Source organism: Salmo trutta, chromosome 5 (genome assembly GCF_901001165.1).
Source record: "Salmo trutta chromosome 5, fSalTru1.1, whole genome shotgun sequence".
In the NCBI taxonomy this organism is placed as follows: Eukaryota; Metazoa; Chordata; class Actinopteri; order Salmoniformes; family Salmonidae; genus Salmo; species Salmo trutta.
In genome coordinates this window covers 5,917,503-5,942,838 of record NC_042961.1, presented here as the reverse complement: position 1 = coordinate 5,942,838, position 25,336 = coordinate 5,917,503, and the positions used below count along the sequence as shown (strand labels likewise).

At 45.2% G+C, this 25,336-nt stretch overlaps 1 protein-coding gene across 7 annotated transcripts in view; it reads left to right on the top strand.

Annotated features, from left to right (window-relative positions):
• The window catches only part of marchf8 (membrane-associated ring finger (C3HC4) 8), a 162,367-nt gene extending 137,398 nt beyond the window's left edge, over positions 1 to 24,969 (top strand). For 6 of the 7 annotated variants that reach the window (XM_029752306.1, XM_029752307.1, XM_029752311.1 and 3 more), the window contains 4 exons: positions 8,333 to 8,513; positions 14,297 to 14,432; positions 15,745 to 15,759; positions 24,471 to 24,969. In XM_029752306.1, coding sequence (XP_029608166.1) covers positions 8,333 to 8,513; positions 14,297 to 14,432; positions 15,745 to 15,759; positions 24,471 to 24,775 — 637 coding nt within the window. In that variant the 3' untranslated portion in view covers positions 24,776 to 24,969. The remainder of the gene's footprint in view (positions 1 to 8,332; positions 8,514 to 14,296; positions 14,433 to 15,744; positions 15,760 to 24,470) is intronic. The other variant, XM_029752310.1, reaches the window with a different exon arrangement.
• Positions 24,970 to 25,336: the final 367 nt, after the last annotated feature.

The following is a 25,336-nucleotide window of genomic DNA, read 5'->3' as shown; positions in this document are numbered from 1 at the left end:
GCTTAAAATACTTCTTAAACCTGTCTCCTCCCCTTCATCTACTCTGTTTGAAGTGGACTTAACAAGTGACATCAATAAGGGAACATAGTTTTCACCTGGTCAGTCTGTCATGGAAAGAGCAGCTGTTCTTAATAACCATTGCAGAATAAATTCCTCACCTTTTCTGGCCACGATTAGTTAATATTCCCAAAGTCGCCATACAACAAATGACCATCCACATCGGACTGGTCCACAACAATTTGCAAAAAAAAAATTGCCCGCTGGGCACAGACATCGATTTAACATCTATTCCCCTTTGGTTCAATATAATTTCATTGAAATGATGTGAAAACATAGTTGATTCAACCAGTGTATCTGCCCCCAGGGCACACAACAAATGTCACTGCAAAATAAAACAATTCTGCCAACACCTCCAAATACATTTGATCAAGTTCACTATTGCTACAGTATTTCCTTTACATACTGTTTTGGCCTAATTCCAATACTTCCAAATTATACAGAAATGATAATGCTCGTTCACGCGCGCTCGTTCATGACAGGTTAGAATTAAAACAGGAAGCGTATGTATGGCGGCGCCAAGTTTAAAGACAGATAGATGATGAAATATACATACAGAGAGCGAGAGATGGATTAGGAATAATCATACTGTTTACATCATGTTTCCTGCTGGCATTTGAATGTGTTTCATGTTGAGATGCTCTGCTAGCATCCATGGCACTTACCATCTCACTATCTCTGCTCAACAAGGTGTGTTCTGGCTGACGAAGCAAGGCAAATTGAATCCCTGTTTCTATCATATTCCCAGCCAGCAGTGCATCACATGCTAGTCTATTTACACCAATTTTGTCCCCACTCAACAGTCTGGTAAAACATCATCTCACACACTGTCTGAATACTATTATAAATGTCTCATGCTTTATGACTATCGTTATGGAGTCAGTCTGGTATGGTACATGTTTCTCAGTGATTTGCAGAACGGCAAACAAACACCACACACACTCTCCCTCCATCCCACTCTCTCCTCTTCTCCTCCCCAGCCATAATCACTAAGAACTACCTCCTCTCTCTCCCTCCATCCCACTCTCTCCTCTTCTCCTCCCCAGCCATAATCACTAAGAACTACCTCCTCTCTCTCCCTCCATCCCACTCTCTCCTCTTCTCCTCCCCAGCCATAATCACTAAGAACTACCTCCTCTCTCTCCCTCCATCCCACTCTCTCCTCTTCTCCTCCCCAGCCATAATCACTAAGAACTACCTCCTCTCTCTCCCTCCATCCCACTCTCTCCTCTTCTCCTCCCCAGCCATAATCACTAAGAACTACCTCCTCTCTCTCTCCATCCCACTCTCTCCTCTTCTCCTCCCCAGCCATAATCACTAAGAACTACCTCCTCTCTATCCCTCCTCCATCCCTCCACACTTCTCTCCTCCTTAGTCTGTTTTTGAGGAAGTCATAATGCTGTTCTGTTTTCCCTCCTCCTTTCTTTATGTTGTCATCTAATCACACCTACCTCCCCGACTCATCCTTGATGTGTGTGTGTGTGTGTGTGTTTAGGGAGAGGGCGTGTGTGTTTAGGGAGAGGGCGTGTGTGTAGGGAGAGGGTGTGTGTGTGTATAGGGAGAGGGTGTGTGTATAGGGAGAGGGTATGTGTTTGTATAGGGAGAGGGTGTGTGTGTATAGGGAGAGGTTGTATGTGTATAGGGAGAGGGTGTGTGTATATAGGGAGAGGGTGTGTGTGTGTATAGGGAGAGGGTGTATGTGTATAGGGAGAGGGTGTGTGTGTGTATAGGGAGAGGGTGTGTGTGTGTATAGGGAGAGGGTGTATGTGTATATAGGGAGAGGGTGTGTGTGTGTATAGGGAGAGGGTGTGTATGTGTATAGGGAGAGGGTGTGTGTGTGTATAGGGAGAGGGTGTATGTGTATAGGGAGAGGGTGTATGTGTATAGGGAGACGGTGTGTGTGTATAGGGAGAGGGTGTGTGTGTATAGGGAGAGGGTGTGTGTGTATAGGGAGAGGGTGTGTGTGTGTATAGGGAGAGGGTGTGTGTGTATAGGGAGAGGGTGTGTGTATAGGGAGAGGGTGTGTGTGTACAGGGAGAGGGTGTCTGTGTGTATAGGGAGAGGGTGTGTGTGTATAGGGAGAGGATGTGTGTGTATAGGGAGAGGGTGTGTGTGTATAGGGAGAGGGTGTGTGTGTATAGGGAGAGGGTGTGTGTGTATATAGGGAGAGGGTGTGTGTGTGGATAGGGAGAGGGTGTGTATGTGTATAGGGAGAGGGTGTGTATGTGTATAGGGAGAGGGTGTGTGTGTGTATAGGGAGAGGGTGTGTGTGTGTATAGGGAGAGGGTGTGTGTGTGTATAGGGAGAGGGTGTATGTGTATAGGGAGAGGGTGTATGTGTATAGGGAGAGGGTGTGTGTGTGTGTGTGTATAGGGAGAGGGTGTGTGTATAGGGAGAGGGTGTGTGTATAGGGAGAGGGTATGTGTTTGTATAGGGAGAGGGTGTGTGTGTATAGGGAGAGGGTGTATGTGTATAGGGAGAGGGTGTGTGTGTATATGGAGAGGGTGTGTGTGTGTGTATAGGGAGAGGGTGTATGTGTATAGGGAGAGGGTGTGTGTGTATAGGGAGAGGGTGTGTGTGTATAGGGAGAGGGTGTATGTGTGTATAGGGAGAGGGTGTGTGTGTGTATAGGGAGAGGGTGTATGTGTGTATAGGGAGAGGGTGTGTGTGTGTGTATAGGGAGAGGGTGTATGTGTATAGGGAGAGGGTGTGTGTGTGTATAGGGAGAGGGTGTATGTGTATAGGGAGAGGGTGTGTGTGTATATGGAGAGGGTGTGTGTGTGTATAGGAGAGGGTGTGTGTGTGTGTATAGGGAGAGGGTGTGTGTGTGTATAGGGAGAGGGTGTGTGTGTGTGTATAGGGAGAGGGTGTGTGTGTGTATAGGGAGAGGGTGTGTGTGTATAGGGAGAGGGTGTGTATAGGGAGAGGGTGTGTGTATAGGGAGAGGGTGTATGTGTATAGGGAGACGGTGTGTGTGTATAGGGAGAGGGTGTGTGTGTATAGGGAGAGGGTGTGTGTGTATAGGGAGAGGGTGTGTGTGTATAGGGAGAGGGTGTGTGTGTATAGGGAGAGGGTGTGTGTATAGGGAGAGGATGTGTGTGTGTACAGGGAGAGGGTGTCTGTGTGTATAGGGAGAGGGTGTGTGTGTATAGGGAGAGGGTGTGTGTGTATAGGGAGAGGGTGTGTGTGTATAGGGAGAGGGTGTGTGTGTATATAGGGAGAGGGTGTGTGTGTGTATAGGGAGAGGGTGTGTATGTGTATAGGGAGAGGGTGTGTGTGTGTATAGGGAGAGGGTGTGTGTGTGTATAGGGAGAGGGTGTGTGTGTGTATAGGGAGAGGATGTATGTGTATAGGGAGAGGGTGTATGTGGATAGGGAGAGGGTGTGTGTGTGTGTGTATAGGGAGAGGGTGTGTGTATAGGGAGAGGGTGTGTGTATAGGGAGAGGGTATGTGTTTGTATAGGGAGAGGGTGTGTGTGTATAGGGAGAGGGTGTATGTGTATAGGGAGAGGGTGTGTGTGTATATGGAGAGGGTGTGTGTGTGTGTATAGGGAGAGGGTGTATGTGTATAGGGAGAGGGTGTGTGTGTATAGGGAGAGGGTGTGTGTGTGTATAGGGAGAGGGTGTATGTGTGTATAGGGAGAGGGTGTGTGTGTGTATAGGGAGAGGGTGTATGTGTATAGGGAGAGGGTGTGTGTGTGTATAGGGAGAGGGTGTATGTGTATAGGGAGAGGGTGTGTGTGTATAGGGAGAGGGTGTGTGTGTATAGGGAGAGGGTGTGTGTGTGTGTATAGGGAGAGGGTGTGTGTGTGTGTATAGGGAGAGGGTGTGTGTGTGTATAGGGAGAGGGTGTGTGTGTATAGGGAGAGGGTGTGTGTGTATAGGGAGAGGGTGTGTGTGTGTACAGGGAGAGGGTGTGTGTGTGTATAGGGAGAGGGTGTGTGTGTGTATAGGGAGAGGGTGTGTATGTGTATAGGGAGAGGGTGTGTATGTGTATAGGGAGAGGGTGTATGTGTATAGGGAGAGGGTGTGTGTGTATATGGAGAGGGTGTATGTGTATAGGGAGAGGGTGTGTGTGTGTGTGTATAGGGAGAGGGTGTGTGTATAGGGAGAGGGTGTGTATAGGGAGAGGGTGTATGTGTATAGGGAGAGGGTGTGTGTGTATACGGAGAGGGTGTGTATGTGTATAGGGAGAGGGTGTGTGTGTGTATAGGGAGAGGGTGTATGTGTATAGGGAGAGGGTGTGTGTGTATAGGGAGAGGGTGTGTGTGTATAGGGAGAGGGTGTGTGTGTATAGTGAGAGGGTGTGTGTGTGTATATGGAGAGGGTGTGTGTGTATAGGGAGAGGGTGTATGTGTGTATAGGGAGAGGGTGTGTGTGTTCTGAGAGTATTGACTTCAGCGCTGCCTTTACAGGTTTACTCTGCATTTTCAACAGCAACTCTGATCCCACCATCCTCTCTCTCACGCTCTCCCTCTTTCTCCCCTCTATTTCTCTCTCTCTCTTTTTCTCTCTCTTTCTCATCCTCTCCCTCACACTCTCTCTCTCCACTCTACTTCTCTCTCTCCCTCTTTCCCTATCTCTCTTTCTCGCTCACTCTTTCTCAATTTCTCTCTCTCCATCGATGTTCTCCTTCCAACTTCCTGCTTGAGAATAAGAGCGATGTTACAGATCTGATTGATTCCCTGAAATATACCTTTCATTTATGGTGTGTGTATGCTCAGAATACTGAATAGAGGTGTGTGTGTGTGTGTGTTTAGGGAGAGGGTGTGTGTGTGTGTGTGTTTAGGGAGAGGGTGTGTGTGTGTGTGTTTAGGGAGAGGGTGTGTGTGTGTGTGTGTTTAGGGAGAGGGTGTGTGTGTGTGTGTTTAGGGAGAGGGTGTGTGTGTGTTTAGGGAGAGGGTGTGTGTGTGTGTGTGTGTGTGTGTGTTTAGGGAGAGGGTGTGTGTGTGTGTGTGTGTGTGTGTATAGGGAGAGGGTGTGTGTGTGTGTGTAGGGAAAGGGTGTGTGTGTCTATACGGAGAGGGTGTGTGTGTGTGTATACGGAGAGGGTGTGTGTGTGTATACGGAGAGGGTGTGTGTTTGTATAGGGAGAGGGTGTGTGTTTGTATAGGGAGAGGGTGTGTGTGTGTATAGGGAGAGGGTGTGTGTGTATAGGGAGAGGGTGTGTGTGTGTATAGGGAGAGGGTGTGTGTGTATAGGGAGAGGGTGTATGTGTGTATAGGGAGAGGGTGTGTGTGTGTATAGGGAGAGGGTGTGTGTGTGTATAGGGAGAGGGTGTATGTGTGTATAGGGAGAGGGTGTGTGTGTTCTGAGAGTATTGACTTCAGCGCTGCCTTTACAGGTTTACTCTGCATTTTCAACAGCAACTCTGATCCCACCATCCTCTCTCTCACGCTCTCCCTCTTTCTCCCCTCTATTTCTCTCTCTCTCTTCTTCTCTCTCTTTCTCATCCTCTCCCTCACACTCTCTCTCTCCACTCTACTTCTCTCTCTCCCTCTTTCCCTATCTCTCTTTCTCGCTCACTCTTTCTCAATTTCTCTCTCTCCATCGATGTTCTCCTTCCAACTTCCTGCTTGAGAATAAGAGCGATGTTACAGATCTGATTGATTCCCTGAAATATACCTTTCGTTTATGGTGTGTGTATGCTCAGAATACTGAATAAAGGTGTGTGTGTGTGTGTGTGTGTGTGTGTGTGTGTGTGTGTGTGTGTGTGTGTGTGTGTAGAGTCACTGTAGTGATCTCATGTCCTCCAACAGTCAATGCTGCTGTGGTAAAATACCTTGTTCTGTTTATAAGTCATACTGTAACAAACTATCGTGGTCATTCTATGTCTACTCTAATGGATGCGTCCCAAATATCACCTTATTCCCTATATAGTGCACTACTTTTGACCAGGGCCCATTGGGTGCCATATGGGACGAAACCCATGCCCCTCAGAAAACAGAAAATGATTAATGACTGTGAAGTTGATTCAGCAATAAAATAGCATAAATGACATTAGTTTGTCATTATTCAGTTTCCTCTTGGGGACATAGACAGCACAGGTGGCTTGTGGTACCTTAATTGAGGAGGACGGGCTCATAGTAATGGCTGGAATGGAGTGTACTTAACATGATAAAAAACACATCAAACACATATTTTGATTCCAATTAATTCCAGCCACTATTAATTGCCATCCTCCCCTCACCAGCCTCCTGTGATAGACCGTCTCTGTGTTGTGTTATTAGTTCTGATGTGATCAGTATTTCTGTCTGATATAAACTTTGATCTCCTCTATGAGAATTTGTTGATACTGTAACTCTGCATCGTTAACTGTCTGGAGGTAATAACTCTTTCAGTAACTGTCTGGAGGTAATAACTCTATCAGTAACTGTCTGGGAGTAATAACTCTGTATCAGTAACTGTCTGGAGGTAATAACTATGTATCAGTAACTGTCTGGAGGTAATAACTCTGTATCAGTAACTGTCTGGAGGTAATAACTCTTTCAGTAACTGTCTGGAGGTAATAACTCTGTATCAGTAACTGTCTGGGAGTAATAACTGTCTGGAGGTAATAACTCTGTATCAGTAACTGTCTGGAGGTAATAACTCTGTATCAGTAATTGTCTGGAGGTAATAACTCTGTATCAGTAACTGTCGGAGGTAATAACTCTATCAGTAACTGTCTGGGAGTAATAACTGTCTGGAGGTAATAACTCTGTATCAGTAACTGTCTGGAGGTAATAACTCTGTATCAGTAACTGTCTGGGGGTAATAACTCTGTATCAGTAACTGTCGGAGGTAATAACTCTGTATCAGTAACTGTCGGAGGTAATAACATTCAGTAACTGTCTGGAAGTAATAACTGTCTGGAGGTAATAACTCTTTCAGTAACTGTCTGGAGGTAATAACTCTGTCAGTAACTGTCTGGGGGTAATAACTGTCTGGAGGTAATAACTCTGTATCAGTAACTGTCGGAGGTAATAACTCTGTGTCAGTAACTGTCGGAGGTAATAACTTTCAGTAACTGTCTGGAAGTAATAACTATCTGGAGGTAATAACTCTGTATTATTAACTGTCTGGAGGTAATAACTGTCTGGAGGTAATAACTATGTATCAGTAACTGTCTGGAGGTAATAACTCTGTATCAGTAACTGTCTGGAGGTAATAACTCTGTATCAGTAACTGTCTGGAGGTAATAACTCTATCAGTAACTGTCTGGAGGTAATAACTCTATCAGTAACTGTCTGGAGGTAATAACTCTGTATCAGTAACTGTCTGGAGGTAATACCTGTCTGGATATAATAACTCTGTATTATTAACAGTCTGGAGGTACTAACTATGTATCAGTAACTGTCTGGAGGTAATACCTGTCTGGATATAATAACTCTGTATTATTAACAGTCTGGAGGTACTAACTATGTATCAGTAACTGTCTGGAAGTAATAACTCTATCATTAACTGTCTGGGGGTAATAACTCTGTATCAGTAACTGTCGGAGGTAATAACGATGTATCAGTAACTGTCTGGAAGTAATAACTCTGTATCATTAACTGTCTGGAGGTAATAACTCTATCAGTAACTGTCTGGAGGTAATAACTCTGTATCATTAACTGTCTGGAAGTAATAACTATGTATCAGTAACTGTCTGGAGGTAATAACTCTGTATCAGTAACTGTCTGGAGGTAATAACTCTGTATCAGTAACTGTCTGGAGGTAATAACTATGTATCAGTAACTGTCTGGAGGTAATAACTCTGTATCATTAACTGTCTGGAGGTAATAACTCTGTATCAGTAACTGTCTGGAGATAATAACTCTGTATCATTAACTGTCTGGAAGTAATAACTATGTATCAGTAACTGTCTGGAAGTAATAACTCTATCATTAACTGTCTGGGGGTAATAACTCTGTATCAGTAACTGTCTGGGGGTAATAACTCTATCAGTAATTTTCTATAGGCAGTAACAACAAACTGTGGAGTAAGTCAAGGGGTGTGTATGAATACTTTCTGAAGGCACTGTATATATATTTTTTATTGAACCTTTATTTAAGTAAGTTATGAACAAGTTCTTATTTATAATTATGTCCTACCAGGAAACAGTGGGTTAACTGCCTTGTTCAGGGGCAGAATGACAGATTTATACCTTGTCAGCTCGGGGATTCGATCCAGCAACCTTTCGGTTACTGGCCCAGTGTTCTAACCACTAGGCTAGCTGCCGTCCCAATAGCTGTGTATCTGCTATGGTCTACTTATCTGTGTCTGTAACTGACCCTGTGTGTCTGTCTCTGTAGGATCTGTCACTGTGAAGGAGATGATGAGAGTCCGTTGATAACACCGTGCCACTGTACGGGCAGCCTGCGCTTCGTCCACCAGGCGTGTCTGCAGCAGTGGATCAAGTCCTCAGATACACGCTGCTGTGAACTCTGCAAGTACCAGTTCATCATGCAGACCAAGCTGAAACCCCTGCGCAAGGTGAGACAGAAGGAGTGTGTGTGTGTGTGTGTGTGTGTGTGTGTGTGTGTGGTGTTTTCGACTAGCATCGGCTGTTGGCTACAGTATATAGCCGGTTGTACGCTGTGGTCAAATGTCTTTACACGTCTATGTGAGTCAGTTTGTGAGTCAATTTGCACGTCCCATACAATGTGGTAATGATGAGTCGAAATCCACTCAGCCTATTGTTTTCTGGAACACTGATTTATTTTCTTTTGCGTGTTTGATATGCAGCCACTAAGTGCTGGCACGTTGGCTTACTGTGATTTGATTGACGAACAGCAAGCTTGACTAGTTTATACATGGTGTCAAACTGACAGAATGAGGTCAATCTCATGTATCCTTGCCATTCATAAATCATATAACGTAGTTATACTGTATGTCCATGGTATTGCATCAGGACTTGCCAGTCCATCAGGACTTGCCAGACAGTGATGTTAAAGTTATCGACTTGTCAGTAGCCTACCCAATCGCATCGGTAAGAGAGATATACATTTGCATACGGGTAGGCTTTTTGGCGATTATCTTCAGATAAATAATGAAAACATTCGATGAAGATGGTGAATCCTCCTCACCGAAGAAACAATAGGTAGGCTAGTGGAGATAGAGCCTCACTCTGGTCCAAAATATGATCAAAGAATACGGATTGAATTGTTTTAAATGCTAATGATACTTATATGGTATTTTCAAAGATATTGATCTATGTCTACTGATTTAGTCAAAGTGTTGACAATGGACTAGTTGACTGTTCTGTGTAGCAAAGCCCATGTTTAACACCTGCTTCATTCTTCAGTCATACCTGTATTGCAGATAGCTGAGAAAATGCCTCTTAAAAGGAAGCTTGAAGCCTGTGCAAATCAGCAGACTCTTACAAGATTCCTTAAGAAGAAATATGTGGGTCAGTTGTCAAACAAGTGTTGTTTTTTTATAAATAACATACTGCAATTCAGAAACAGAGTTGCAAACACTTATTGAAGTTCTTTCACTAGTTGACCTGTTCTATCTCGTCTCTTAACACGTATAGACCCAGAACTTCATTCAGCATCTGTTCTGTTTATTTTAGAGACCCATTTTTTTCATTTGAAAAAGTGCCCATCACACAATTTGTTTGATTTTTAAAATGTAACCTTACATTTTTAAGGGGGTGGAAATTTGGGCAATTTACTTATTTTTTCTGTTTTAATAAAATACATTATTTGAAGAGCAAACATAATTGTGGCAATTCATATCTTGCAGTAAAATAGTTTAATCTCAAGAGAAGACAGGTTAAATGTCCTGATCATATAGGCCTAGGACTAGACGGTACTGGATCTAAAAAACAAACAATACACTGAATTCATACATTTCAGTCATTTAAATTGTAAACACAATACCACAACAAATTGTTCCAATCTGGGTGGTAAACTCAATAAAGTATTGAATAATTGTGTGTGTGTGTGTGTGTGTGTGTGTGTGTGTGTGTGTGTGTGTGTGTGTGTGTGTGTGTGTGTGTGTGTGTGTGTGTGTGTGTGTGTGTGTGTGTGTGTGTGTGTGTGTGTGTGTGTGCACTCAATACACTCATTCTATTCTAGTTCTGCACTCCCAGAGATGACTGTGACCTGAAAATTCAGATGTGACCCCCACTTGAAGACACTGACATGACAGAAAGCTGTTTTAATTCTCTAATACTGATAAGAGTAGCATGACATGGGGTTTAAGGCTTTGAAGAAGATTTCAGTGGAGAATTTGGAGGGTTGGTTTCGAGTGGTTTTGACATGATACACTCTTGTTTCAGGCTTGGAACAGTCTTCATTGCTTCCAGATTCAACATTTTAATACAAATGATTTCACTGTCGATTAATTGAACAAAAGCACTTAAATAAAGGCCATTCTGTTAATAGTCCCAAGTCCCTGTTGAGGGACACACACACACACACACACACACACACACACAGTCTTGTACAGCTGACCTTGTGGGGACACACCAATTCAGTCCCATTCAAAATCTTATTTTCCCTAACCCCTAACCCTAACCTGTACTCTTACCCTAACCTTAATGCCTTTCATGTTCTCCCACCCTCTCCAGACCGGTTTGATGTACAATATAGAAACCGGGCAGAAAGTTGCAAAAGGCCTGTGCAACCCAAAGTTTAATACCAGCATAAAGAGAAACCCTCTTAAACCTAACCTTAACCCTAAACTTAACCCTAAACCTAACTGTCACGCCCTGACCAGGTGAACTCTGCTATTTTGGTCAGGGTGTGGCATTTCTATGGTTTATTTTCTATGTTTTGGTTATAGCCTTTCTTTGTGTTTTATTTCTATGTTGGGCTCGGGGTGATTTCCCAATCAGACAGCTGTCGCTTGTTATGTCTGATTGGGAATCACATTTAAGTTCCTTTTCCCCCACGATGTTTGTGGGTTGTTGCCTCTTTTGTTTGAGCAAGTTAACGTTTCGTCTATTCTTTGTCTGTTTTGGTAACGTGTTTATTTGTGTCTAAATAAACATGTGTTCGCTCCCAGCTGCGTTTTGGTCCGCTTCCTTATCACCCGACGACGAGCGTTACAGAACAACCCACCGAACCAGGACCAAGCAGCGGGAGGATAAGGAGCGCGAGAGATGGGCTCGCGAGGGAAAGGAGTTCTGGACCTGGGAGGAGATCATGTCGGGGAAAGGACCCTGGCGGAGGGATTCCCAGGTCGAGGAGGTGATGCCAGCCGGTGGAAGGAGTCGCAGGCGGCGGTCGAGGAGGCCCGGAAGACACCCCCAAGAAAATGTTTTGGGGGGGCTAATGGGGTGGTCCGGAAGGGCAGAGGAAGAGCCCAGACCACTGCTCTCGTGGGGGATAACGGCGAAGGAGGAGGCAGAGATGTGGCAGGTCCTGGAGGACCTGCGTAGGGACAGCGTGGAGGAAGAGCCTTGGGTGGCAGAGGTGTGCACGGTATCGCCAGTGCGCCTGCACAGCCCAGTGCGCTCTGTGCCAGCGCCCCACATTTGCCGGGCTAGGGGGAGTGTTCAGCGAGGACGTGTTGTGCCGGCTCAGCGCTCCTGGCCTCCGGTGCCCCTTCTCGGTCCGATGTATCCTGCGCCGAGGACGCGCACTGTGTCTCCGGTACGGCTGCTCAGCCCAGTGGGTTCTGTGCCAGCGCTCCACACTTGCCAGGCTAAGGTGGGCGTTGAGCCAGAACGGGTGATGTCAGCTGTGCACTCCAGACCTCCAGTGCGCCTCCTCGGTCCAGGATATCCGGCGCCGCTTAGGCGCACTGTGTCGCCGGTGTGCGGTCACGGTCCAGCACGTCCTGTGCCAGCACCTCGCCCTTGCCGGGCGAATGTGGTGCGTGTCTACAGTCCAGTCCGGCCCATCCCTGCTCCCCGCACCAAGCCAGTGGTGCGTGTCCCCAGTCCAGTCCGGCCCGTCCCTGCTCCCCGCACCAGGTTAGTGGTGCGTGTCCCCAGTCCTGTCCGGCCCATTCCTGCTCCCCGCACCAGGTTAGTGGTGCGTGTCCACAGTCCGGCCCGACCCGTCCCTGCTCCTCGCACCAAGCCCACGGTGCGTGTCCCCAGTCCTGTCCGGCCCATCCCTGTTCGCCGCACCAAGAATACGCTGCGTGTCCACAGTCCGGCCCGACCCGTCCCTGCTCCTCGCACCAAGCCCACGGTGCGTGTCCTCAGTCCTGTCTGGCCCATCCCTGCTCCCCGCACCAAGCCAGTGGTGCGTGTGTCCAGTCCAGTCCGGCCCGTCCCTGCTCCTCGCACCAAGCCCACGGTGCGTGTCCTCAGTCCTGTCTGGCCCATCCCTGCTCCCCGCACCAAGCCAGTGGTGCGTGTGTCCAGTCCAGTCCGGCCCGTCCCTGCTCCTCGCACCAAGCCCACGGTGCGTGTCCCCAGTCCGGCCCGTCCCTGCTCCCCGCACCAAGCCAGTGGTGCGTGTCCCCAGTCCAGTCCGGCCCGTCCCTGCTCCCCGCACCAAGCCAGTGGTGCGTGTCCCCAGTCCAGTCCGGCCCGCCCCTGCTCCCCGCACCAGGTTAGTGGTGCGTGTCCCCAGTCCTGTCCGGCCCATTCCTGTTCCCCGCACTAGGCCCACGGCGCGTGTCCACAGTCCGGCACGGCCTGTGTCCGGTCCACCGGTGACCAGTCCTGTTCCGGTCGGCGGCTCCGCTCCGGAGCCTGAGCATGCCGCTCCACTGTGGTCCAGTCCGGGCCAGAGGGGTAGGGCTAGGGTGGAGGCAGGGGGAGAAACACGCCCGGGGCCAGAGCCTCCACCGAGGGTGAGGCGCCCACCCGGGTCCCCCCCCAATAGACTTTAGGTTGGTGCGCCGGGAGTACGCACCGTTGGAGGGGGGGTACTGTCACGCCCTGACCAGGTGAACTCTGCTATTTTGGTCTGGGTGTGGCATTTCTATGGTTTATTTTCTATGTTTTGGTTATAGCCTTTCTTTGTGTTTTATTTCTATGTTGGGCTCGGGGGTGATTTCCCAATCAGACAGCTGTCGCTTGTTATGTCTGATTGGGAATCACATTTAAGTTCCTTTTCCCCCACGATGTTTGTGGGTTGTTGCCTCTTTTGTTTGAGCAAGTTAACGTTTCGTCTATTCTTTGTCTGTTTTGGTAACGTGTTTATTTGTGTCTAAATAAACATGTGTTCGCTCCCAGCTGCGTTTTGGTCCGCTTCCTTATCACCCGACGACGAGCGTTACACTAACCCTAAAACTAACCCTAGCTCCTAACCCTAAAACTAACCTTAGCTCCTAAACCTAACCCTAAAACTAACCCTAAAACTAACCCTAGCTCCTAAACCTAATCCTAAAACTAACCCTAACCCTAAAACTAACCCTAACCCTAAAACTAACCCTAGCTCCTAAACCTAATCCTAAAACTAACCCTAACCCTAAAACTAACCCTAACCCTAAAACTAACCCTAGCTCCTAACCCTTAATGTAATTCTAACCCTAACACTACTTCTAACCTTAACCCTAAACCCCCTAGAGATCATGGGGACCAACAACATGTCCCCAGTTGGTCAAATGATTTCGACCCCACAAGAATAGTTAAACACACACACACACATCTTATACCCCCTCTCTGCCAAAGAAGAGTGGATGGGCAGAGCTTTCCCTTTCCTTCTTTTTCATCAAATCACTACCAGAAAGCTCAAAAATACATTGTGGCCATTGGCCTTTCATTTCATGCTTGTTCTAAAGGATTTCAAAGCATGTCGACATCTATGAAGGTTATCGAGAGATTGCATCAGATATGTATTTGAATTTGACCATTTATTTCAATGGGTTTCATGGATCAATAAAGAAACACTCCTGGGTGTTGGAGCTATGAGAGGTCTAACGATGTGGTTGAGTGGTACTGGACAGCTGATAAATTGTTAACCAGAATCAGTGTGTAACTGAATGATCCACATTACACTGACTGAATGATGGCCATCAAATATTTAGCACTCAGTTTAAGCAGCTTCTGAAGAGGGAATTTTTTTGCCAGACTGCAAAAGTCCATTGATAGTCAATCGCCAAAACCCTGTCCAAAAGAACACAATGGAGTCTTTGAGTGTGTGTGTGCATGTGTGTGTTTATGTGTGGGTCTGACTTGACCTCTTTTGTTTCTCTCTCTCTCTCTCTTTCTCTCTCTCTCTCTTTCTCTCTCTCTCTCTCTCTCTCTCTCTCTCTTTCTCTCTCTCCCCCCCTCTCTCTCTCTCTCTCTCTCTCTCTCTCTCTCTCTCTCTCTCTCTCCCCTGCCTCCCCCCTCCCTCCCTCCTCTCTCTCTCTCTCTCTCTCAGTGGGAGAAGCTCCAGATGACGTCTAGTGAGAGGAGGAAGATCATTTGTTCTGTGACGTTCCATGTCATCGCCATCACCTGCGTGGTGTGGTCCCTCTACGTGCTCATCGACCGCACTGCAGACGAGATCAAAGCAGGTTAGCACAGTCACCAAAACCACCACAACACCCTTCAGCATGGACACTGCACACCACATACTCTTCAGTTCTTTCACTGCATGCTAAAAACACCACTACACACCTTAGAACAGCCACACACCCCTCAGCATGGACACTGCACACCACATACTCTTCAGTTCTTTCACTGCATGCTATAAACACCACTACACACCTTAGAACAGCCACACACCCCTCAGCATGGACACTGCACACCACATACTCTTCAGTTCTTTCACTGCATGCTAAAAACACCACTACACACCTTAGAACAGCCACACACCCTTCAGCATGGACACTGCACACCACATACTCTTCAGTTCTTTCACTGCAGGCTAAAAACACCACTACACACCTTAGAACAGCCACACACCCCTCAGCATGGACAGTGCACACCACATACTCTTCAGTTCTTTCACTGCAGGCTAAAAACACCACTACACACCTTAGAACAGCCACACACCCCTCAGCATGGACAGTGCATGCCACATACTCTTCAGTTCTTTCACTGCAGGCTAAAAACACCACTACACACCTTAGAACAGCCACACACCCCTCAGCATGGACAGTGCATGCCAAAAGCACCACAACAACCTTCACTCAATACAGTAACGGCATTCCAAAAACACCACAAAACCCCTCACTTAATACGGTGACGGCAAAAACACAATACACAATTCTAATACAGTACAACATGACACATACACACACATACACACACTCTCTCGGTCATGCCCGTTCACACAGATTGACATGTTGTGTTTCTGCTCTGATTGTTATAATAGTTAGTACCCATCTGTAATAACAGGCCAGTTATCTCTTTCACTGTCTTCTTACATCAAGTCATTTTGCAGCTAGTACTCAGCATGGTGCAAGACAATTAGGACGTTTTTTCTGGGTCTGTTAAGATGTTATTGTACTACTAAGGAGCGGCAGGTAGCCTAGGGGTTAGAGTGTTGGGCCAGTAACCGAAAGGTTGCTAGATTGAATCCCCAAGCTGACAAGGTAAAAATCTGTCATTCTGTCCCTGAACAAGGCAGTTATCCCACTGTTCCTAGGCTGTCATTGTAAATAGGAATTTGTTCTTAACTGACTTGCCTAGTTAAATAAAGGTTAAATAGAAAAAAGGAGAAAGGAGGAGAGAGAACCACCATCTGGTTTGACTAGGGAGTATACGGGCATGTTAAACTGAGTTATACTGTATAGTGTACATTCAATCATCTGTTCTCTCTCTCTCTTTCTCTCTCTCTGTCACTGGTAATACATTGTAATGACAATCTCTTCACCCATGCAGCCGGAAGAATCCCAGGTAAATTTTTCACCTTTGACCTTTAACCCTGTTTTATGTCATTTCCTGTGAGACTGGGCTCTGGTGTGTAGGTCTTTCTCTCATTTCAAATCACATTTTATTTGTCACATGCTTCGTAAACAACATGTGTAGACTAACAGTAAAATGCTTACTCACGAGCCTTTCCCAACAATACAGAGAAAGAGAAAATAGAGAAATAATAGAAAAGTAAATCAAGTATTAATAGATACACAATGAGTACCGATAACATGGCTATATGCCAGGGGTACCAGTACTGAGTTGATGTGAAGGGGTACGAGGTAATTAAGGTAGATATGTACATATAACTAGGAATAAAGTGACAGATGGTCAACAGTAGCAGCAGCATGTGTGATGAGTCAACAAAAGCTAGTGCAAAACGGGTCAATGCCGATAGTCCGGGTAGCTACAGTATTTGGTTAACTATTTAACAAACTATTTAGCAGTCCTATGGCTTGGGGGTAGAAGCTGTTCAGGGTCCTGTTGGTTCCAGACTTGGTGCAGTCTATGGTGGCTGGAGTCTATGACTATTTTTAGGGCCTTCTTCTGACACTGCCTGGTATAGAGGTACTGGGTGGCAGTCCACACTACCCTCTGTAGCGCCTTGCGTCAGATGCCAAATAGTTGCCATACCAAATGGTGATCTAGCCAGTCAAGATGCTCTCAATGGTGCAGCTGTAGAACTTTTTGAGGATCTGAAGACCCATGCCAAATCTTTTCAGCCTCTTGAGGGGGAAGAGGCATTGTCGTGCCCTGTTAATTACTGTGTTAGTGTGTTTGGACCATGATGGATCCTTAGTGATGTGGACACCGAGGGACTTGATGCTCTCGACCTGCTCCACTATATCCCTGTCAATGTGAATGGGGGCGTGCTCGGCCTTCATATCCTGTAGTCCATGATCAGCTCCTTCGTCTTGCTGACGTTGAGGGAGAGGTTGTTGTCCTGGCACAACACTGCCAGGTCTCTGACCTCCTCCCTATTGGCTGTCTCATCGTTGTCGGTGATCAGGCTTACCACCGTCATGCCATTGGCAAACATCATGATGGCATTGGAGTCGTGTGCGGCCACGCAGTCGTGGGTGAACAGGGAGTACAGGAGGGGACTAAGCACGTACCCCTGAGAGGCCCCTGTATTGAGGGTCAGCGTGGCAGATGTGTTGTTGCCTATCCTCACCATCTGGGGGTGGCCCGTCAGGAAGTCCTGGATCCAATTAGAGAGGGAGGTGTTCAGTCCCAGTGTCCTTGGCTTAGTGATGAGCTTGGAGGCCACTATGGTGTCGATCGCTGAGCTGTAGTCAATGAACAGCATTCTCACGTCGGTGAAAGTGTAGTGTTTAGTGCAATAGAGATTGCCTCATCTGTGAATCTGTTGGGGCGGTAGGCAAATTGGAGTGGGTCCAGGATGTCTGGGATGATAGTGTTAATGTGAGCCATGACCAGCCTTTCAAGCACTTCATGGCTACAGATGTGGGTGCAACAAGGCGGTAGTCATTCAGACAGGTTACCTTGGTGTTCTTGGGCAGAGGGACTATGGTGGTCTGCTAAAAACATACTGGGTCAGGGAGAGGTTGAAAATGTCAGTGAAGACACTTGCCAGCTGGTCAACGCATGCTCTGAGTATGCGTCCTGGTAATCCGTCTAGCCCTGCGGCCTTGTGAATGTTAACCTGTTTAAAGGTCTTACTCACATCGGCCACGGAGGGCGTGATCACACAGTAATCCGGAACAGCTGGTGCTCTCACGCATGGTTCAGTGTTGCTTGCCTTGAAACGAAGATAGATAGGCATTTAGCTCATCTGGTAGGCTTGTATCACTGGGCAGCTCGCGGCTGGGTTGCCATTTGTAACGGACTATATTCAATGCTAGCGAAACTGACCTGTAGCTTAGCATCCGCTTCATCGGACCACTCCCGCATTGAGTGCGTCACTGGTACTTCTTGTTTGAGTTTTTGCTTGTAAACAGGATAGAGCTATGTCAGATTTGCCAAATGGAGGGCGAGGGAGAGCTTTGTATGCGTCTCTGTGTGTGGAGTAAAGATGATCTAGAGTTTTTTTGCCTCTAGTTGCACAGTTGAGTGCGGTCTTAGTGTCAGCATCGGTTTGTGGTGGTAAATAGACAGCTACGAAAAATATAGATAAAACTCTCTTGGTAAGTATACTGAACAAAAATATAAACGTAACATGCAAAAATGTCAACAATTTTACCGAGTTATAGTTCATATAAGGAAATCAGTCAATTGAAATCAATTAATTAGGCCCTAATCTATGCATTTCACATGACTGGGAATACAGATGTTGGTCACAAATACCTTATTTTTTTAAAGGTAGGGGCATGGATCAGAAATCCAGTCAGTGTCTGTTGTGACCACCATTTGCCTCATGCAGCGTGACACCTCCTTCGCATAGAGTGGCTGTTGATTGTGGCCTTTGGAAGGATGTCCCACTCCTTTATAAGGGCTCTGCGAAGTTGCTGGATATTGGCAGGAACTGGAACACGCTGTCGTACACGTCGATCCAGAGCATCCCAAACAGGCTCAATGATGACATCGAGCCATGCATTATCATACTGAAACATGAGGGGATGGTGGCAAATGAATGGCATGAAAATGGGCCTCAGGATCTCGTCACGGTATCTCTGTGCATTCAAATTGCCATCAATAAAATGCAATTATGTTCGTTGTCTGTAGCTTATGCCTGCCCATACCATAACCCCAACGCCATCATGGGGCACTCTGTTCACAACGTTGACATCAGCAAACCACTCACCCACACAACGCCATACACGTGGTCTGCGGTTGTGAGGTCAGTTGGACGAACTGACACATTCTCTAAAACAACATTATGGTAGAGAAATTAATATTTAATTATCTTGCAACAGCTCTGGTGGACATTACTGCAGTCAGCATGCCAATTGCACGTTCCCTCAAAACTTGCGACATCTGTTGCATTGTGTTGTGTGACAAAACTGCGCATTTTAGAGTGGACTTTTATTGTCCCCAGCACAAGGTGCACCTGTGTAATGATCATGCTGTTTAATCAGCTTCTTGATATGCCACACCTGCCAGATAAATGGATTATCTTGGCAAAGGAGAAATCCTCATTAACAGGGATGTAAACAAATGAGCGCACAAAATTTGAGAGAAATACGCTTTTTGTGTGTGTAGAAAATTTCAGGGATGTTTTATTTCAGCTCATGAAACATGGGACCAACACCTTACATGTTGCATTTATATTTTTGTTCAGTGTAGTTTCTCATCAACGGTTTTCATGAGGTTTTCTAACTCCGGCAAGCAGAACCTTGAGACTTCCTTAATAGAGATCACGCCCCAGCGGTTGTTAACAAAGAGACACACATCACCCCCCTTGAGCTTACCTGATGATGCCGTTCTGTCCGATGCATAGAAAAGCCATTATTATACGTCCTTGTTCTGCCAAGTTTCCGAAAAACATAGGATATTACAGTTCTTCGGGTCCTGTTGATAGGATAGTCTCGAACGGAGCTCGTCCAGTTTGTTCTCCAGTGATTATACATTTGCCAATAGAACAGAGGGTAGAGGCGGATTATTTACTCGTTGCCATGGTTTCATCAGGGTACCCGCACGTCGGCCTCTATATGTGAACGACCCGCAGAAAATGGCCCTTCAATGTTTTGGTGCCTACTGGAGAGCTCTTCTTTGTCTACACCCATTAAGCACTGTTCACATCATCTTAAGTTTTAGCCCACCCACCTTTTTAAGGATTCACATGTGAGGTTATGTATTTAACAACCAAAGATTTCAAGACCAAAGACTGGTTTATACAATGGGTGTTTTCGTTAAATTTAGACTGGAGTGCCAGAGTGTGCTCTGGGCATTTGGAAACTCAGAGCGTTGTCAGATTGTCCGTTCATAAATTCAGAGCGTTTTGCTATCAGAGCATTCAGAGTGCACACTGGACGCTCTGGCCGAGGAGTAGTGTTGATCCGAGCGTTCTGACTTAACAACAGCAGTCAACACCCAAACTAACTGGCTAATGTTGGCTAGCTTGCTAGCTACTTCCACACACAAATGAGAGAACAGCTCACGGACCATTTTACTCACCCTAACAGAGCTGGTTAGGCTGTTTTTATGTTATCCAGAGTGTTGGGGACTGCAACTGTGCGGCTGGCAACAATTTAATTACGCTTTTTTGCCAACGTTTACTGACACCGGCCACATTCAACGGGTGTTGAGTGTTCATAAATTTGTCAGTTATTCTGCACTCTGGTACACTCAGCAGGGACCAAAAAGGTGACAGTTTTTTGTTGCACTGAAACATGCAAAAATTCCCTGCTAGGGGGAAATGCAGGTTTTAACTAATTAAACAACAAAGAATATGATCTACATGATCAGTCTCTGTGTGTCAAATAAAAAGTAGTTAATGTGAACCTGACTCACAGCTAAACAATGTAAAGAAAGCAATCCAATGTTATTTGTTGCCTAGACTTTACTGCAAATGACACTCAAGTATTGAGAAAAAATCAATACACTAATATTGCAGTTAGCCATGACAGCCTTTATAATAGAACGCTTGTGACCACACACATAAATATTGCACTTGGGAAAAAACATCATAAAGTAGAAATAGAACGAAACAAACAGTAATTCTATTTTTGCTCTATTATAGTGGCCACTATAGACATCGATAGTGCACACATGGTGGCCACTATAGACACTATAGACATTGTCTGTGGACATATGTTCTACAATGTGCCAGCAAAAGTGAGAAAGGGAAAGTGTGTGGTGTTCCTTTCACCTCTATAGCGGCACCAACTTAAGCCAGGCCCAGCTCCAGCTGCACTTGATCCCTGAATCCACTTGTTTAACAAGCAACGCCTCATTTTCACCTAATTCTCTCATTCTAAAAAATTAACCATATACTGTAGAGGGAAAACATTAGTTAACAGCTAGTGGTTAGTTCGTTAACATTTCACACAGATTGCCAGGGTCCGTAAGCAACTAACGCGTTATAACTTGAGTCGTAAAGCAGTTAATACTATGGCGAATTGGATAGGTTACTAATGTTAGCTCATCTGATGTTGTAACATTAGCTAGCTAAGTTAGCTATCTGACTTTATTAGCAAGCTAATTTTCACACCATAAACTAAATTATTTGATCAGATAAGTTGGCTAATGTTGCTCAACATTTCTCTGGCTATCTAACAGAGAATTCGATCCAGCTAGCAAGATACTTAAAAATGCAATACTTGTTCCACCATACTTTCTCCCTCACCTCAAACTTTCCAAATGCTAGTAGTTTTTCGGCTACAGCTCATGAAGTACCTGTCTCTGTGGTCAGCCAGTATTGCTCCAAACGCGCATCACTCATTCGCATATAGCCAGTAGTGATCCAACCCCCCCCAACTTTTCTAATCGGATCTACACGAATCACGTGGATCACCTATTTTGGATTCTAAATGGCGAATTTCGCCGAAAGGTGACTAGTTTGCATCCCTGACTCAGACGAGAGTGCTCTGAAATCGGTTGATTTCCAGAGCGAATTTACCAGCTAGCCAGAGCAAATTTACAAGCAACATCTATCGACAGTTGTCGCAGTGACATCATAAACATTCTATTGAAATAGTTACTTGCATAGTGGAGTATGACAAAATTAGAAACGTGTAATATCTGAAAATGTAGCTAGCTAGACTATCATACCCTTATACATGGATGGACGCTTCTCCCTCTCTGTCATGGATGTCATAGTTGCCCTTAGTTTGAAGATGTAATCCGGAGACAGGTGTTTTATACAACAGTCATCTGTGTTTTCTCTTTTCGACTCCGTCTGCATATTTGCAATCAAACGCCAGAATTTTCTCCATCTCCTTAGCTATTATACTCTAATTCCACTGATTTTAAAACTCAGTCCTCCAGAAAGTGGAGAGCAACACTCATGCAGTTCCACTACGTGATATCTTTCAAAAAAGTTGCGTTAGAAAGGATTACCTACACATACTGACCAGCTCATGTTATAGACAGACAGAAGCGTGCTACATGGCCGACCAATCGAAACTCGTCTCTCGGCATGTCCAGCCAACTCATTATCTCAGCCAATCATGGCTAGCGGGAAGGTTGCTGTCTTTTTCTGTAGTTTAACCAACTAGGCTCATAATTTAACAATTGTATTCATATTTACAGATGGCATACACGTTTGTTATTAAGGCACATGGAAGTTCACATGTTCCGGAAGGCTTTTCTTCCAAAAAATACATTTTGATAAAAAAAATTAAAAAGTATACGTTCAAATGGCTCTCCTGTGAACTAGTGATGCGCGATATATGCCTACTTTCCTGAAACGAGTCACATATAGCCGTCTCTTTCTCTAGCGAGTGTCTGGGATTAGGGCCTGGTCCGAAATGAGCAGTATGTCCTGTGCCGCCGACTCATTGAAGTAGAAATCTTCATCCAAATCGAGGTTAGTGATCGCTGTTCTGATGTCCAGAAGCCCTTTAAACTCATAGGAAACGACAGTGGAAAAATTATGTACAAAGCATAATTGGTTACGAGGCCGTAAAAAAGTCAAGCGCCATTCTCATTTCATCTTTCCTTGATTCCTCTTCTCCTTTCTCCTCGCCTCCATCTCAAATAATCCCCCTCCCCCACAAGGACAAAAAAAAAAAATTGCCTTTCTTGCACTTTTCTTACTAGCACTGACTTTGCTGATAGCGAGGAAAGTTTGACTTACTATGACTGTGATATGTGGTTGTCTATACCTTGAGATGAATGCACTAACTGTAAGTCGCTCTCTATAAGAGTGTCAGCTAAATTACTAAAATGTCAAATGTTTTTAAAACGCATTGGAGAAGGCCAGAGTGGAGGGACGTTGGACCTTCTTCTCCAATCTGTTTGGGAAGGAGGTAAGGAGATAGGACGCAAGGAATTGCGGAAAGACTAATTGAGATAGGGTCATGTAGGAAGTAAGAACTATCTACTCCCATTTCTTTCATCTTTCACCATTCACCATCTCTTAACTTGAAAGAATGATTATTATAGCATCGTCATCCTAGAAAAGCACACAGTTGAAGTCGGAAGTTTACATACACCTTAGCCAAATACATTTAAACTCAGTTTTTCACAATTCCTGACATTTAATCCTAGTAAACATTCCCTGTCTTAGGTCAGTTAGGATCACCACTTTATTGTAAGAATGTGAAATGTCAGAATAATAGTAGAGAGAATTATTTATTTCAGCTTTTATTTCTTTCATCACATTCCCAGCGGGTCAGAAGTTTACATACACTCAATTAGTATTTGGTAGCATTGCCTTTAAATTGTTTAACTTGGGTCAAACGTTTCAGGTAGCCTTCCACAAGCTTCCCACAATAAGTTGGGTGAATTTTGTCCCATTCCTTCTGACAGAGCTGGTGTAACTGAGTCAGGTTTGTAGGCCTCCTTGCTCGCACACACTTTTTCAGTTCTGCCCAAAATTGTTCTATAGGATTGAGGTCAGGGCTTTGTGATGCCACTCCAATATCTTGACTTTGTTGTCCTAAGCCATTTTGCCACAACTTTGGAAGTATGCTTGGGGTCATTGTCCATTTAGAAGACCCATTTACAACCAAGCTTTAACTTCCTGACCGATGTCTTGAGATGTTGCTTCAATATATCCACATAATTTTCCTCCCTCATGATGCTATCTATTTTGTGAAGTGCACCAGTCCCTCCTGCAGCAAAGCACCCCCACAGCATGATGCTGCCATCCCCGTGCTTCATGGTTGGGATGGTGTTCTTCGGCTTGCAAGCCTCCCCCTTTTTCCTCCAAACATAACGATGGTCATTATGGCCAAACAGTGGCCTTTCAGGTTATGTTGATATAGGACTCATTTTACTGTGGATATAGATACTTTTGTACCTGTTTTCTCCAGCATCTTCACAAGGTCCTTTGCTGTTGTTCTGGGATTGATTTGCACTTTTCGCACCAAAGTACAGTAATATCTTGGAGACAGAACGCGTCTCCTTCTTGAGCGGTATGACGGCTGCGTGGTCCCATGGTGTTTATACTTGCATACTATTGTTTGTACAGATGAACGTGGTACCTTCAGGCATTTGGTAATTGCTCCCAAGGATGAACCAGACTTGTGGAGGTCTACAATTTATTTTCTGAGGTCTTTGCTGATTTATTTGGATTTTCCCATGATGTCAAGCAAAGAGGCACTGGGTTTGAAGGTAGGCCTTGAAATACATCCACAGGTACACCTCCAATTGACTTAAATGATGTCAATTATCAGAAGCTTCTAAAGCCATGACATCATTTTCTGGAATTTTCCAAGCTGTTTAAAGGCACAGTCAATTTGGTGTATGTAAACTTCTGACACACTGGAATTGTGGTACAGTCAATTATAAGTGAAATTATCTGTCTGTAAACAATTGTTGGAAATATTACTTGTGTCATGCACAAAGTAGATGTCCTAACCAACTTGCCAAAACTATAGTTTGTTAAGAAGAAATTTGTGGAGTGGTTGAAAAACAAGTATTAATGACTCCAACCTAAGTGTATGTAAACTTCCGACTTCAACTGTATCTATGGTTGTGACGGTTTGCAATGTATTTTACGTCTCTCTTCTCTCTCTCTCTCTCTCTCTCTCTCTCTCTCTCTCTCTCTTTATCTCTTCTTTCTTTCTCCTTTCTTTCTTTCTCTCTTCTTTCTTTCTTTCTTTCTTTTCTGACCCTAACACCAGGTATCCTGGAGTGGCCATTCTGGACCAAACTGGTGGTGGTGGCCATCGGCTTCACTGGTGGCCTGGTCTTCATGTACATCCAGTGTAAAGTCTACATCCAGCTGTGGCGGAGACTCAAGGCCTACAACCGGGTGATCTATGTCCAGAATCGCCCGGAGACATGTAAAAAGCAGATGTTGGAGAAGCCTCCCCTCATGGAGCCCAATGTGGAGCACAAGGAGGCTCTGGCCCCCACCCAGTCAGACACAAACTCCTCCCAGTACACAGAGACAGAAGACTACAGTATGGAAGTGCTCCATGTCTGACCCACATATACACACATACAGGGACACACCATGTCTGACCCACATATACACACATACAGGGACACACCATGTCTGACCCACATATACACACATACAGGGACACACCATGTCTGACCAACATACAAGGCATTCAGAAAGTTTTCAGATCCCTTGACTTTTTCCACATTTTGTTACATTACAGCGTTGTTCTAAAATTGATTAAATTGATTTCCCCCTCATCAATCTACACACAATACCAGATAATGACAAAGCAAAATCAGGTTTTTAGAAATGTTTGCAAATGTATATAAAAAAACGGAAATATCACATTTACATAAGTATTCAGACCCTTTACTCAGTACTTTGTTGATGTACCTTTTGCAGCGATTATAGCCCTTGAGTCTTGTTGGGTATGATGCTACAAGCTTGACACACCTGTATTTAGGGAGTTTCTCCCATTCTTCTCTGCAGACCCTCTCAAGCTCTATCTGGTTGGATGGGGAGCGTCGCTGCACAGCTATTTTCAGGTCTCTCCAGAGATGTTTGATCGGGTTCAAGTACGTGCTCTGGCTGGGCCACTCA